General features: G+C 35.8%; 1 protein-coding gene across 6 annotated transcripts in view; it reads left to right on the top strand.

Annotated features, from left to right (window-relative positions):
* The window catches only part of Wwp1 (WW domain containing E3 ubiquitin protein ligase 1), a 100709-nt gene that overhangs the window by 63813 nt on the left and 22918 nt on the right, over positions 1-13978 (top strand). For 5 of the 6 annotated variants that reach the window (NR_074089.1, NM_001355222.1, NM_177327.5 and 2 more), the window contains 8 exons: positions 1731-1826; positions 3284-3458; positions 4777-4831; positions 4913-4997; positions 5112-5240; positions 6342-6417; positions 6516-6587; positions 9850-9938. Coding sequence is in view for 4 of the 6 variants with exons in the window: in NM_001355222.1 (NP_001342151.1) it covers positions 1731-1826; positions 3284-3458; positions 4777-4831; positions 4913-4997; positions 5112-5240; positions 6342-6417; positions 6516-6587; positions 9850-9938 (777 nt within the window). In the remaining 2 variants the exon portion in view is untranslated. The remainder of the gene's footprint in view (positions 1-1730; positions 1827-3283; positions 3459-4776; positions 4832-4912; positions 4998-5111; positions 5241-6341; positions 6418-6515; positions 6588-9849; positions 9939-13978) is intronic. The other variant, NR_074090.1, reaches the window with a different exon arrangement.

Genomic DNA, 13978 nt, shown 5'->3' with positions numbered 1-13978 from the left:
ATAAAGGTAAAGAAATTTGCCAGTAAATAGAATAAAAAGATAAATGTGTAACGTACAAATCAAGTTGAAACATCAGTTAGAGTCTAATAAGCAAAGTAACAGAAAAAGAAGAGACCCGTAATAAGATTACAAGAAAACTCACAAATATGATAGAGGAAAGACTTACCAAAACTGAAAGAAAGTGGAGACACCTATTTTTAAATTATTCACTGGAAATGAATAATTGAGTTCATTGCGTGTCCTCCTGTCCTCACCAAAAAAAGAAATCTTAAGTTTTTTGGTTTTTCTTTTAAGATTTATTTTTGCTTTATGTGTATGACTGTTTTGCCTGCGTGTATATCTGTGTACCACATGCACAGAAGTAAGTATGTCATTGATGCTTCAGAGCTAGAATGTGGGTGCTGAAGTCACACCCAGGTCATTATTCACCAGTGGCTTTAACTGCTGAGACATATCTCCATCCTCTAGAGATTTTTGTAAAGGGCAAATCAAAGCACGTTTTATACTAATAATAATGACAATAGACTTGTCAGAATCAGTAGTAGAATCTGGAAGCCAATGTCTTTTAAGTGCTGAAGGGACTTACATATAATCCAGAGTTCAGAACAGCTGCCAGTTGAATTTACAACAGTCGGATGTTAGAGTGGTTGAGAAGAAAGAGACTATTACAAGGTTTTAGGTGTTCAGAAATGAGACCTGTGTCTTTACCTTACAGTCAAAGTCAATATAGTTTACTTGAACTTAAGTACTAGGAAGGTAAGCATGTTAATAAGAAAACAAAAAATACCAAAGCTGAACAAATGGTTTGACAGTGTTGCCATGGTGATGAGAATATGAACTGATGGGAGCAGCAGGTACTGTTTGAACTCTGTGACCTATCTGAGACTATTTAACTACTATACTTATAGTTTACTACTTAAAGATGTTATAAACTATTTGAAAATATGTATTACTCTGACAAAAAAAATCAAAGCTAGTTTTAAAAGAATGAAGAATATGTTTTGAAAGTTCATATCACTTTAGTGATATGCTCTGAGAGGAATGGGTTGTTTGTTTGTTTGTTTTTGAAGTACGGAATAGCATAAATGTTGGTATAATATTGTATGGCATAGGGAGGTCTAATTTCTATGATTTTGGTGTAAGTGTAAACTTGGGCTTTTTTTTTAATTGTACATGGGTATTAACTTGAGCATTCTATGACAAATAAGTTATTGAATGAATTTGTGTTTATGGTGTTTTTAAGTATGTGTATATGGATACAACCTAGCCTTAGAAGACAACTATTATGTGCAGACTCAGTATGTGAAGACAGTTGATAGTCACTAATGTTAGGTTTCTCTGAGAATCCGTTAAAGTAAACTGGATTCCTGTGACTCTCAGTTTGTTCCTCAACTGGGGGTGGGACCTTGGAAACGCCTTTGAATTCGGTGTTAAAGTCTTAAGTGGCTTGATGTTGTGCAGCGACGAAGCAGGTAGCTTTGCCACTTGAGTCTATGTGCGCAGCAGCCATGCCATGTCCTCCCCATCTCTGCAGCTACATTCTTTCCATGCCCTCTTCCATAACGTTCCCTGAGCCTCACCGTGTGTGTGTTTATGTTTATGTTTATGTTTATATTATGTATGTGTGGGCCTTGTGAAGTAAAGCCTGCTTGTAATGTTCCTGATTCTACAACATTTTCAGATTTCCTGGTCTTTTGTTTTTTATTTCTATGTTTGTACTTTCATTGCAGGTGGGAACAGAGAAAAGATCCTCATGGTAGAACCTATTATGTGGATCATAATACTCGAACTACTACATGGGAGAGACCACAGCCTTTGCCTCCAGGGTAATGCAGCATTCTTACGTGTTTTTAGTTATATTTTTATTGTGTGTAAGTTTTAAATTTATTTTATATACTATCATGAATAATAATTTTGAAATAATCTCTTTATAATTCTTGAATTGTGGTTTTAGTGAAATAAACTTTATATTACGGTTTTCAAACTGTGGATTAAATGCATGACTGTGACATAGTGAACCTGCTTATTTAAAATGAGCCTTAGGATGTGCTGTATTGAGACACCACATCTCTGTTTTCCCGTTAAAAGTTCTCAATACCATAGGAACAAATACTGAACTCTTTCTTAAATAATTTTCACAGTGATCTGAAGAGCCTGGCAGTCAAGTGTCAAAGGCTGAAGGAACTATATTCCAAACATAGAGAGAGTGTTTGAGTTGCATTCAATAGTATAATTTAACTAGCTCTCATTTCATTGTGTAAAAAATTATTTTACAAAGCAAAGGAATCAGTTTATCATTGACCCTGAGATTATGTAATAATTGGAGCTTTAGTATGTTTTTGTTTATTTTAAAAAAGTATTTGTACTTTTTGATATGCTGCAATATGAGCTTATATGTAACAAAGTTTGTAGATCTTAGTTTTGCACCAGTCTAGTACCTCTTATATACCTTAAATATCATGAAATATAATATTGTACATCATTATTTATGGAGAACCACACTTTTTTTGTTGAACCCCTTTATTTTTTAATAGTAAGTTTGGAAGATTTCCCAATTGGTTCCTGAAAAGATTCTTAGATAGCCATTGTATAAAGTTAGTGTCAAAAACTCGCTTAATAGATCCCAGGTGTTGCAAAGTTACAAGCAATGAACAGAATGTGGAGCCTGAGTAGAATTCTTGTTGATAAGAGATGCAGAACAGGGCATCTGCGCTTCTGAAGTTACAAGAATGGCTTGGCAGAATGACACACATGGTACACTTGCACTTGGGACCTGCCACTCAGTGGTTTGGCTCTCTCTGTAAGGCCTTTGAAGGTCTCTGAGAAATGAAACTGAAATGGTGGATGTTTCTTCTGTGGACATGTCTAAAAGCTGCTTTTCAAGAAGAAACAAGGTATAAGTCTGTCTGTGATAGAAAAGTAAGGTAGTTTGGGAAAGATAAATGCTTCAAGGATCCATATGCTGTGTTGAACAATAAAAAGTAGCCAGACTTGATGGCATATTCCTGTAATCCTAGCACTTGGGAGGGATAGGCAGGAGAATTGTGAGTTGGAAGCCATTTGGGCCCACGGAAAAGACAAGGCTATAGTGATCTGTATAGCTTCACCCTGTCTCAAAAGATCAAGACTTGGATATAGCTAAACAGGTAGAGAACTTGCTTAAGCAGCTCAATGGCCTGGTTTCCATCCCTAGTAATGCCAGTAGATAAATAAATAAACATATCTATGCTTTAGTTGTCAGGAGATTACTCATTACTTCGTTTTTATTGCTTATTTATCGTAGTTGGGAAAGAAGAGTTGATGATCGTGGAAGAGTTTATTATGTGGATCATAACACCAGAACAACAACCTGGCAGCGGCCTACTATGGAATCTGTTCGAAATTTTGAACAGTGGCAGTCTCAGCGGAATCAATTGCAGGGAGCTATGCAACAATTCAACCAACGATACCTCTATTCGGTAATTAGCAAATTACGAGGTGTTAATGTCATCTTTTTCTTCCTTCTTTCCTTCCTTCCTTCCTTCCTTCCTTCTTTCTTTCTTTCTTTCTTTCTTTCTTTCTTTCTTTCTTTCTTTGAAGGGTTTATTTGTTTGCTTCATTCTATTTTGGTTATCTTTAATATTATTTCTAGTATGTTTAAATATATAAGCATTCCTGAGATTTTGTGGCTTGAGTATTTTAGATTTTGGACTTGGAATCTCGTCCTGTATATAGTAAATAAGAAAGTTTGTACTATGAGATTTGTTTTCTTTCTGTGTAGGACTTTGTGTACATGAGAATTTGGAAACAAAAAAAAAATTAGGTATTGGGTATGTGTCAAAACACTTTCTGCTATCCTCTTAAATGGATGCAGTTTAGTTACCAATAGAATCCCAGGGCTGGGAGAAGAACTTAACATTCTCTGGTTTATGGTGCTATCAAGTAGCTGAGTTCTGTGTTTTAGGGCATCATCTTACCTGGATCTTACTTGCACCATCTCTTGTCAGGCACCTTACCTGCCCTGTCTATTGTCATGCATCTTGCCCCAGGTGTTTTGAATTTAAAGAGTTTCTGCCCTTGGTCTGATTTCCAGAGTCTGCTGTAAAAGAGAAGGGTAAACTGAAAGGGAAGAGCTTTCCTATAAAAGCCCTGTTCTTAGCAAGCTGCTGCCCATTTGCTTAGCAAAGGATACCCTCCTCTGTACCTTCTGCTTCTACCTCATTGGCCAGGATTGATCACCTTTTACTTTACTCATCCAGATTCTGTGCACTAATCCGCATAATCCACATGGGCACATTGGTACCCCAAACAAAACTAGTGGTTTCTATCAGGAGAAAAAGATAAAGATGGATAATAAGTACAGTTAGCACTGTCTGTGACAGTAATATCAAATATTCATCAAGATGTATATTTATTACCATTGAGTAATTATTTTACAGAATAGTTATGCTATAATAACTTTCTATTTTTGAAGAAATAATATTGTCTCATTTAAATGGCATAATTCTCTGTATACTCTTCACCTATCTCCTCATTCCTTAGAAGGATCAGGAAATTACATATTAATATTAGCACATTATTTCTAAATCATGTATCATAAATCATTAATAAGTATATTAGCTGATACCTGCTTTTACTTCATAATATTTTTGGAACTTTGTTTCTTGAAATTGCTGTATTAATATTTGTCATTTTTTAAAAAAAATTCTAAGATATAGATGTTAACTTGCTCGGTATATTAATATATTTCTGGATAAAATGTTATTTTATTTCTCTCCCCAACCTCTTTTCAACCAGGCTTCCATGTTAGCTGCAGAAAATGACCCCTATGGACCCTTACCACCGGGCTGGGGTAAGCCAATATGACATTGATAAAAATATGTATGAAATATATAACTGTCAAATTGTTATTAAATGTCATACTTTGTTTTAGAAAAAAGAGTGGATTCAACAGACAGAGTTTACTTTGTGAATCACAATACAAAAACAACCCAGTGGGAAGATCCAAGAACTCAAGGGTATGTGTAAACTACAGTCTTAAGTCATCATGCAGGATAGATGTGTGCATAGAGTCAGTGGGCTGTAAGCACCTAAAACACGCTCACCTGATGGCTGTGATTTTTATCTTTTAGCTTACCAAATGAAGAACCCCTGCCCGAAGGCTGGGAAATCAGGTATACTCGGGAAGGTGTTAGGTACTTTGTTGATCATAACACGAGAACAACAACATTCAAAGACCCTCGCAATGGGAAGTCATCAGTGTAAGTGGAAATCTCACCTCTTATTTAGTGAAGGCAGGTTTAGTCTTGAATGGAGCCCCAGATTTAAAAACAATTTATTTTTCATTCAAGAAAACACACACAGGTAATAGCCAACTATAACTTTTTGCTCTATGTTATTCCAGAATTAATTTGTAGTATGTCATTCCTTAATTTAAAAAATATATATATTTATACATAACTTTATATAATAACTACCATATATGTGTGTAATAGTTACTGCATGCCAAATATTGTTCTAAGCATTTAAAATATGTTAGCTCATTTTCTATCTTACAATAATTTTGAAAGAGATTTTTATTATTATTTTCTTGGTTTTTTTCTATTAACAAGGTTCTTTTTTTCTGTAAATATTGATAAGCCATTTATTCTCTTAAAATGAACAATATGTAGTTTGCTTGTTCATTGGTGCATATGTTACACAAAACTGTCACTTCTTCCATGTTATTAGTAAATAATGCTTTCATTGTCTGGAAAAACATCAGGTCCCTGTTACGCTTTGGTAAATGTTCTTGGATGAGTGAACTCCCCTGAATGTGACAACAGAGGGCAACATTTTTGTGTTCACTCTGGCATGAGAATGCTTTATTCCCATCTGTTAAGCCTCTTTCTAGGCAGGAGAAGCATTCTGAGCTGCATGTTGTATCTGCCTCTTATCTTGTTGTCCAGTTAAGTCACATGATGTGTATAGAACTCGCTCCAAGGATTTTAATTTTGACTTTCTTTGTCTTTGTACAGGTCAGGTTTAAGTCGAGGGACAGACCCCACCCCCACCCAAGCTTCCCTTATTGGAATCTCTGACTTACTGAGCTTTAAGTGCTATCAAAGGTTCTTTTAAGGAATCTATAGTAGAGCTCAGGACTTCAGTAAACTGGAGGCTTACTGATAAACCTACCCTAATTGTGGTCTCCCTCTGTACACGTGTCCTGCTGCAGTGGCAACCTTCATGACGCAGGCCACCACTGTCCTAGCAGATAGACCTGTACTTATTAACAGCAAATAACTTTCTTTAGTCATATAATGATCTAGTGTACTTTGATTCATACTGAATATTATAGTTGTATTTATTTTGTTTCTCTTTAGAACTAAAGGTGGTCCACAGATTGCTTATGAACGCAGCTTTAGGTGGAAGCTTGCTCACTTCCGTTACTTGTGCCAGGTACTACAGTGGTAAATAAATCTCATTTATAATCATTAGCCTGATCATTATGTAATACATATGCTGTGGCTTACATAATATCATGTTTTTGGTTTTAGTCTAATGCACTACCGAGTCATGTAAAGATCAATGTGTCCCGACAGACATTATTTGAAGATTCCTTCCAACAGGTAAGGAAGATATTATCAGAATGAAACAGTACTTTTTGTCTCATTTTATTCTGAATTTCTAAAGAGAGTTAAAAGTTTTTGATTCTTTAAGCATTTATAGTAACCCTCATTCCCTGAGTGACTATATTAATAATTATATGAAACTGTTATGTGGGCCGGAGGCATACACGGAGGCAAACCATTCATATACCTAAAATAAAAGGAAACTTCACAACGTATTAAGTCATAACTATTGACCAATTATTGACAATTTTTTGATGCTTTTCTTTCCTCATCACAGCATCTCTGTGGTGATGGTCATTTGGTGTTCAATAGCTAAGATGTCTAATATAATCTTAAGATATATCCTCGTGGAGTCCAGTCGTGACTGCTATATCTACAAAATTCTATACCCAAGACTCAGAGGACACTGCAAAACAGGGGCAGAGTTTCATTGCCTACCATTGTCTCCATTTTATAGACAAGGGTGCCACACTGAGAGACAGTCCTTCCACCAAAAATTTAGGTGTAGCTGGCTGTCATATCACATGCCTTTAATCAGCATTCTAGAGGCACAGACAGGTGAATTCTTAGCCACGTAAGGCTACATCGTGAAAGTCTATATTAAAAACTAAGAAGGAAAGAAAGAGGCAGGGGGAGGATGGGTAAAGAAAAGAAAGGAACAGGAAAGAGAAGAAATGAAAATTTTAGGTGTATTTAAAATAAAATTTAAACAGCATTTGGAACAAGTCTGTTTTGACACTTACTTTGTTAGGATTTTATTACTTCAAACAGTAAAGCTTGTGAAAGTCAAGTTTTAACAAATCAAATCAAATTGGTAGATTGTGTATCCATTGACTATTCCATCAGTAACTCTTATGCTCATCTGACATCTAGGCTTCACTGAGCCGTGATCAAGATGAGCATGTTGTCTACAATGACAGCCTGCCTTCCTCCCCGACATGGCTTCTTTCTAGCCATTCATGAGCCTTCATCAGTTTCATCACACCATTCCTCTCTGTCTCCTTTCCTGGAATGTGTGCTGCATGAGAGCATGGATTATTGGTTTACTTCACCTCTGTCCAGTACCTAGAAGAGTGCTTTTAGTATAACAGTTATTCAGGAAATACTTGAATATGTGACTGTAACATGTCTGCCTTTCTGGAGTCATTTGCAGAATATTTTTAAAAACAATAACATCATTTTTTTATGGTGAAATGGAGAATTTTTCGTGACCTTTCACTGTCTTCCAATGCAATGACTATAACTTTCTTAATACTTAAATATGTTTCATTAAATTGTAATTATTTTTTTATTCTTGAACTTAAAATAAAGTTCCATCATTTCCCCCTTACATTTCTTCCCCTCACACTCTTCCATATACCCCTCTGACTCCCTTTCAAATTTATGGCCTCTTTTTTTCACTAATTGGTGTTACATGTGTGTGTGTGTATAAATATTTATTTATGTCCCTAATACATAAACGCATAAGCATAATTTCTATTTCTGTATAATGTTACTAGAATTTATGTTTTTATGCCTTGCCATTTGGTGTTAGCCAGCTGGTGTGCTCTTCCTTAGGGAGGATTTCTTCTTCTGACCTCAGCATCCCTTAGTTGCCTTTAATTCTTTATATAGGGTTGAGGCCTTGGGAACCTTCTCCTGTCCATCTTAGCATGTCCCTTGGTATTCTCCTTGTTTTAACTCATGGTTAGGCAATCATGTTGGTGAGACTTTATGGAGTAGCTTCTATCATTCTTAGGAGTAACAATCTTATACCAAACTCCCTGATCCTCTGGCTCTTAAAATCTTTCAGCCACTTTTCTGCAGTGGTCTCTGAGTCTTAGCTATGGGAGATGTTTTGTAGATAGATCAGTTGGGACTGGATTCCACAATTATATTTTAAGATAAGACATATTGGCTATCTAAAACCAAATGTCCAGCCACAAAAACATATGCATAGTAGTAACATTATACAGACGAAACATACAGAATAACATGTAAAAGGAATACACACACACACACACACACACACACACACACACACACACAAGTAACAACAATTAATGAAAAAGAGGCCGTAAATTTGAAAAGAAGCCAGGTGGAGTATATGGGAGAGTGTGGAGGGAGGAAGTGTTCGATGAGGGATGAAAACTACACATCTGTGGGTATGAGGGCAAATGTTCAGAATGTAGTTGGAGATGATGCTGGTTTAGTAAAGTGGTGGTTATAAGCTCTCCTTCAAGCTCTCTGACTTTCTCAGCTCTGGGAAGTTGGCTAGGTTTCCAGTATCAGGCATGATGAACCTCTTGTTGAGGTGGACTTGGGTCTAATTACAGATTGTTACTTTAGAGTTGTTGTGCAATGCTGGTTGCTATTGTTCTTTTTGTTTGTCTGTCCTTTTTACAGGTTAAAATGGAATAGTAATACTGAAGGTCTAGAGACTTTTATAACATAGCCTCATTTTACTAGCTGTTAAACTTTACAAAAGATAGTCGATGCAGCTATTATCAAAACTGCTTGTGTATGACTAATTCTGAGCCAAATGATTGTTTCAAGTTTCCAAGTGTATTACACATGGCTTGTTCAGAGCTATATTTGAATTACTTTAGCAAGTGTGTATCTAAATTTATGTTAGTCGTTATTTTACTTTTTCTGTCTTAAGTCTGTTCAGATATGGGGCTGAGATAAGAGATTCAGATATAGATTGAGAGCATAATTGCCCTTTAGGGAAGCCTATTCATGAGCTGCCGTAGGACCCAGACCTGGCTTGGCTGTGGTTCTGAGGGATGATAGTAAATACGAATTTTTATCTAAGTGAAGCATGCTTATGACTAACTCTCATGAAAACTTACATATTATGAGAGTGTATTTGGGTCTTATTTTAAGACATGCTGTTGTATAAATGTACATCGTCGAGTAAGGATTGCAGGTGGATTTCTATCCTCCAGAGATAGGTGTGGTGGGACTCCAAAACTTACAGTATTGCTTCAGAGAAAAGGTTACCAGTCACTTGTTAAGAGACTATACTCTTCCTTGCTTATCACTAACACAAAGTACAACCACTGTTTAGCACTAGAACGGGGGAAAACATATGATAGCAAGTCAGAGAAAACTTGAGGGATTGTCCATCCATTTTTAGCTAGTTTATGGAACAAACCAGTTGAACTGCAGAATTAAATATGAGATAAGGAAATACATACTTTTGAAAATACAAATTGAATTATTTTGGAAGTATTTATATAGCATATAAGTGTCTAAATATCCATATTTTTGTCTTTAGATTATGGCATTAAAACCATATGACTTGAGGAGGCGATTATATGTAATATTTAGAGGAGAAGAAGGTCTTGATTATGGTGGCCTTGCAAGGTAAACTTAAAAATGTACTGCTTTGGAATAAATCTCTTTTGTCATCTGTAGTAGATTAATTCTTTAAAAAAAATATATGAATATATTAAATTATGCTTTTTAGTAGCAACCGGAGTTATTTTAGATAACCATTATTACAATTTTCTGTATATGTGTATGTGTATGGTATGTGTGTATGTCATCTTGCATGAGTGTGGCACACACACGTGTGTGTATGGGTATATGTGCACATGTGTGTGGAGGCCTGACGTCGACATCTGGTGTCTTCCTCTATACCTTTATATGTTTAGGCATTGTGTGAGTTGGTCTGACTAGCCAGCTTTTTCTGTTATTTCCTACCTTCACATCCCAGGTACTGGGATTACAGGTGGGTCATGACCACATAGCCCGAGCACATGGGGTCTGGTGAAGAGAGAACTTAGATTCCCCTGCCTACATGGCAAGTGCTTTCGGCACTGAGCCATCAGAGGCTCCAGCCATTAGGATTACTCTTCTGTACTTGCTAATGCTCTCATCAAATGGCTGCATAGTATTTCACATATGGTATGGCGTAATCGATGGGTTCACGGAAGGTTACTTGTTAACTTTGCTATTTCAGTGTTGCAAGTCACTTTTATTTGTGCTCTTGCTCTGATCTGAGTTTACTTAGAAAATGAAATTTTCTGCATTTACTGAATAGACTCTTAAGAGTGGATACCTGTGAAGTAGTTAGTGAATAGTCTTTGTTTTCCCCTTTGGTTGCTTAACACAAATCTATATTGGCATTTGTTTTGTTTTGTTTTGTTTTCAAGACAGTATTTCTCTGTGAAGCCTTGGCTGTCCTGAAACTTGCTCTGTAGATCAGTCGATCAGGCTGGCCTTGAACTCACAGAGATCTGCCTTCCTCTGACTCCTGAGTGCTGGGATTAAAGGCTTGAGCCACCACACCTGGCAGCGTTCCTTCATTTAACAGTTTCATTAAGACTGCCTAAGAATTCAGATTTTCATAGAATTTTAGAGAATTAGACAATCACACTTTTAATTCATCTGACAAATCGCAGGACCAAGTCATACCTGGTAGAAATAGATAATTGCTGTGAATTTGTTAGTGTTTATATTAGCATCATTCTCTATCCAAATCATTATTACCATTTTCAGCTACTATTCAAGAAATATTCATAGTGTATGTAGTTTGAGTTTTTCTCAGTTTCAGAAATGTCCAGACATCGAAATGAAAGGTACATTTTAGAAGTGAGACTTTTTTATTTTCCCTTCAATGTCTGTTTTGATAACATTCACATTCTTTTTTGAACTATTGTTTGTCTTAGTTATTTGGTTATAGTTTTATGTTTTAACAGTTTAGACAGTTAAACTGTTCTTCTGTATCCTTATTTTCTTTCTTTTAATTTTTTATTTCATTCACACATTATATATTTAGATTCTTCATTGAGGTGCTTATCCAAGAATTCATTGGGTCACTATGTTCCTCTAGTTGATACATGTTTGGAAATGTTTTCTTTGTTGGGTTTCTATATAAACAACAACCTTAGTGGACAGAAGTGTCTTGCATAGCACTGTCTGTCCAGTAGTCGTAGGTACTGCTTCACTGTTGTTTTAGCATTGAATGTGAGTACTATGAAATAGGCCAAACCTTGGGTCAGAAAACCTTCTCTGAGTGCAAACATTGTACCTTAAAGTTCACTAGTTTCATTGCAGATCGTTTGGTCTCTCTCTCTCTCTTTTTTTAAAGGAACATATTAAGAGCTTTAATTTCAGGGAAGTTTCCTTCTATTTTATCTTTGAATATGTTTTTCTGTTCTATTTGTTCTTTTCTTTCTTCAGGAACATCAGTCATGGGTATGTGGAATCTCCTTTGTCAGTCAACATGTCTGTCATCTTTTCTCTAATCATTCTGACCCCAGTGCTTTCCTGTTTGCTTCTCTGAAGCCGTCTCCATGTCACTGTTTGCAGGATTGCCCTATGTTGTGCTGCTTCTCATGGGATTTTTCTTCATTTGCTGTTTTATGTTCTCCTCATTTTCTTCCTTAGGTCCTGCTAGCTCCTATGTGTTGGTTCATGATTCTTTCAGCCTCATATGTGTAGTTTGAGAGTGTCGAGCTGAACTTGGGTTGAAAGTTGATTCTTCTGGCTCTTTCTAGTTAGGAACTTCTCTTTGTGTTGGTATTAGGGTAAAGGCTTTTGTCATCAGTAACCATTTTTTTTTGGGTCAGTGCCGTTTTCTCTATTTCGCTGCTTTCTAAAAGTGATCTGAAGCAATTGAAAATTTTATTGTGTGTGTGTGTTTGTGTGTGTGTGTGTGTGTGTGTGTGTGTGTGCGTGTGTGTACATGTAAACACATTCTTACTAGAATTTACTTATTTCTCTTTTCTGAGGAAAAAGTGTTAATTGAGCCCAACCACAAAGTGAAGTTACTATTTTGACCATGATATAGCTATATGAGTTATATTAATTCATAAGTGATTTTGTTTTGTAACTGTTGTCTGTATCCCTCAGGTAGTTTCAGGGAATATTTTTAAAATTCTTTTAATGATTTATAAACAAAATAGAAGACCATATGAATTGCCATAGAGGTGAACCCATGATGACTTAAAAATTTTCAAATTGCTTGACATTATTACTAATTGAAATGAAAAATTAAAATTGTGTCTTTTCTTGACCAGATACAGTGATAGCTTTAATGCCAGCATGCCAGAGGCAAAGGTAGACAGATTTCATTTTAAGCCAGCCCTGTCTTCTTAGCAAGTTCTAGGACAGTCAGAGCTACATAGTGTCTTAAAAAACAAACAAGCAAACAATGATAACAATGCGGGCTTTTCTTGAAGAACAGTATACCCAAGTTTCTGCTTTTACTGGTACCAACTGACTGAGTTTGTTAGGATAGCATGCACTCATCATGAGAGATAATTCCCACCACCGTATTTAAAAAAAAAAAAAAAAGATTACGTTAATGTACCTAGAAAATTTCTCTCCTTAAAGTCAATCATATTTATTAGCAAGTTCATAATGAGGAATGGCGATTTTGGCAACTCACTGATCACAGTAAATATTTGAGTTTGTACTCTCACTTTAGAACATTTTGTACATGTATATTTTGGGTTAAAAATTACTAAAGTGAAGCAAAATAAGAGGTTAAGAGTAAGTACTTAGCACAATTAAGATTTCACGTCTTTTTTAATTTTAGGATCATTTTGAATACATTTGCTATGCAATTTGAACTGTTCTATTAAAGCCAGATATGCCATCCCTTAGGAACCTGAGGCAGGATGGCTACTACAGACGTAAAGCCAGCTTGGGCTACATATAAAATTCTAGACTAGGCTGAGCTGTAGAGTAAGACTATCTCCGAAAACAAGACAAAACACCTTACTGTTTAATTGCAGCAGAGTTATGTGCTGTAATGTCACCATCAAATACTTAACGCAGTGCCTTTTCCATGGCATAGCATGAGCAAAACCCTGGATTCCATACCTAGAATCAACGACAACAAACCAAAAACAAAATAAAAAGCTTGTTAACTAGATATTACAGGATGCCTATAAGAGTTAAGAATACTGAAAATATATCGACATGGCTTTTACCTTTAAGTTTAATGTGCATAAAAATATTTTTTCAGATTGACATTCTACAATGAATGCAATGACATATACATACTGTCCTTTGACATTGCTTCAGCATTTGCTAAAATTGGACTGAAGTGTGAATTCATAAAAAGTATCATCTATGTAGGTAGAATTGAACGCCAAGAAACATACCCAAATAAAATTGTGATGTAGAAAAGCATATCCATGCGAAAAACAGGGAGCTTGCAATGTGACTGTGCAGAGTTAGCAGGACTGGGAGTGGAAAGCCAGATCATTAAATAGAAATTGAGGAGAGCTAAGAAATGAGTAGAGGTGTGTGTGTGTGCCTGCATGTATGTGTATGTGCATGCATTTATTTATTATGGATCTATTTAAGACCGTTTTAAAATCTACACACACATACATATATATATACACATATATATGTATATGAATGCTAAAAGTAATCTTGACTTATTT

This window comes from Mus musculus, chromosome 4 (genome assembly GCF_000001635.26).
Source record: "Mus musculus strain C57BL/6J chromosome 4, GRCm38.p6 C57BL/6J".
Lineage (NCBI taxonomy): Eukaryota > Metazoa > Chordata > Mammalia > Rodentia > Muridae > Mus > Mus musculus.
The sequence above is the reverse complement of the archived record's forward strand: the minus strand, read 5'-3'. Positions and strand labels throughout refer to the sequence as shown.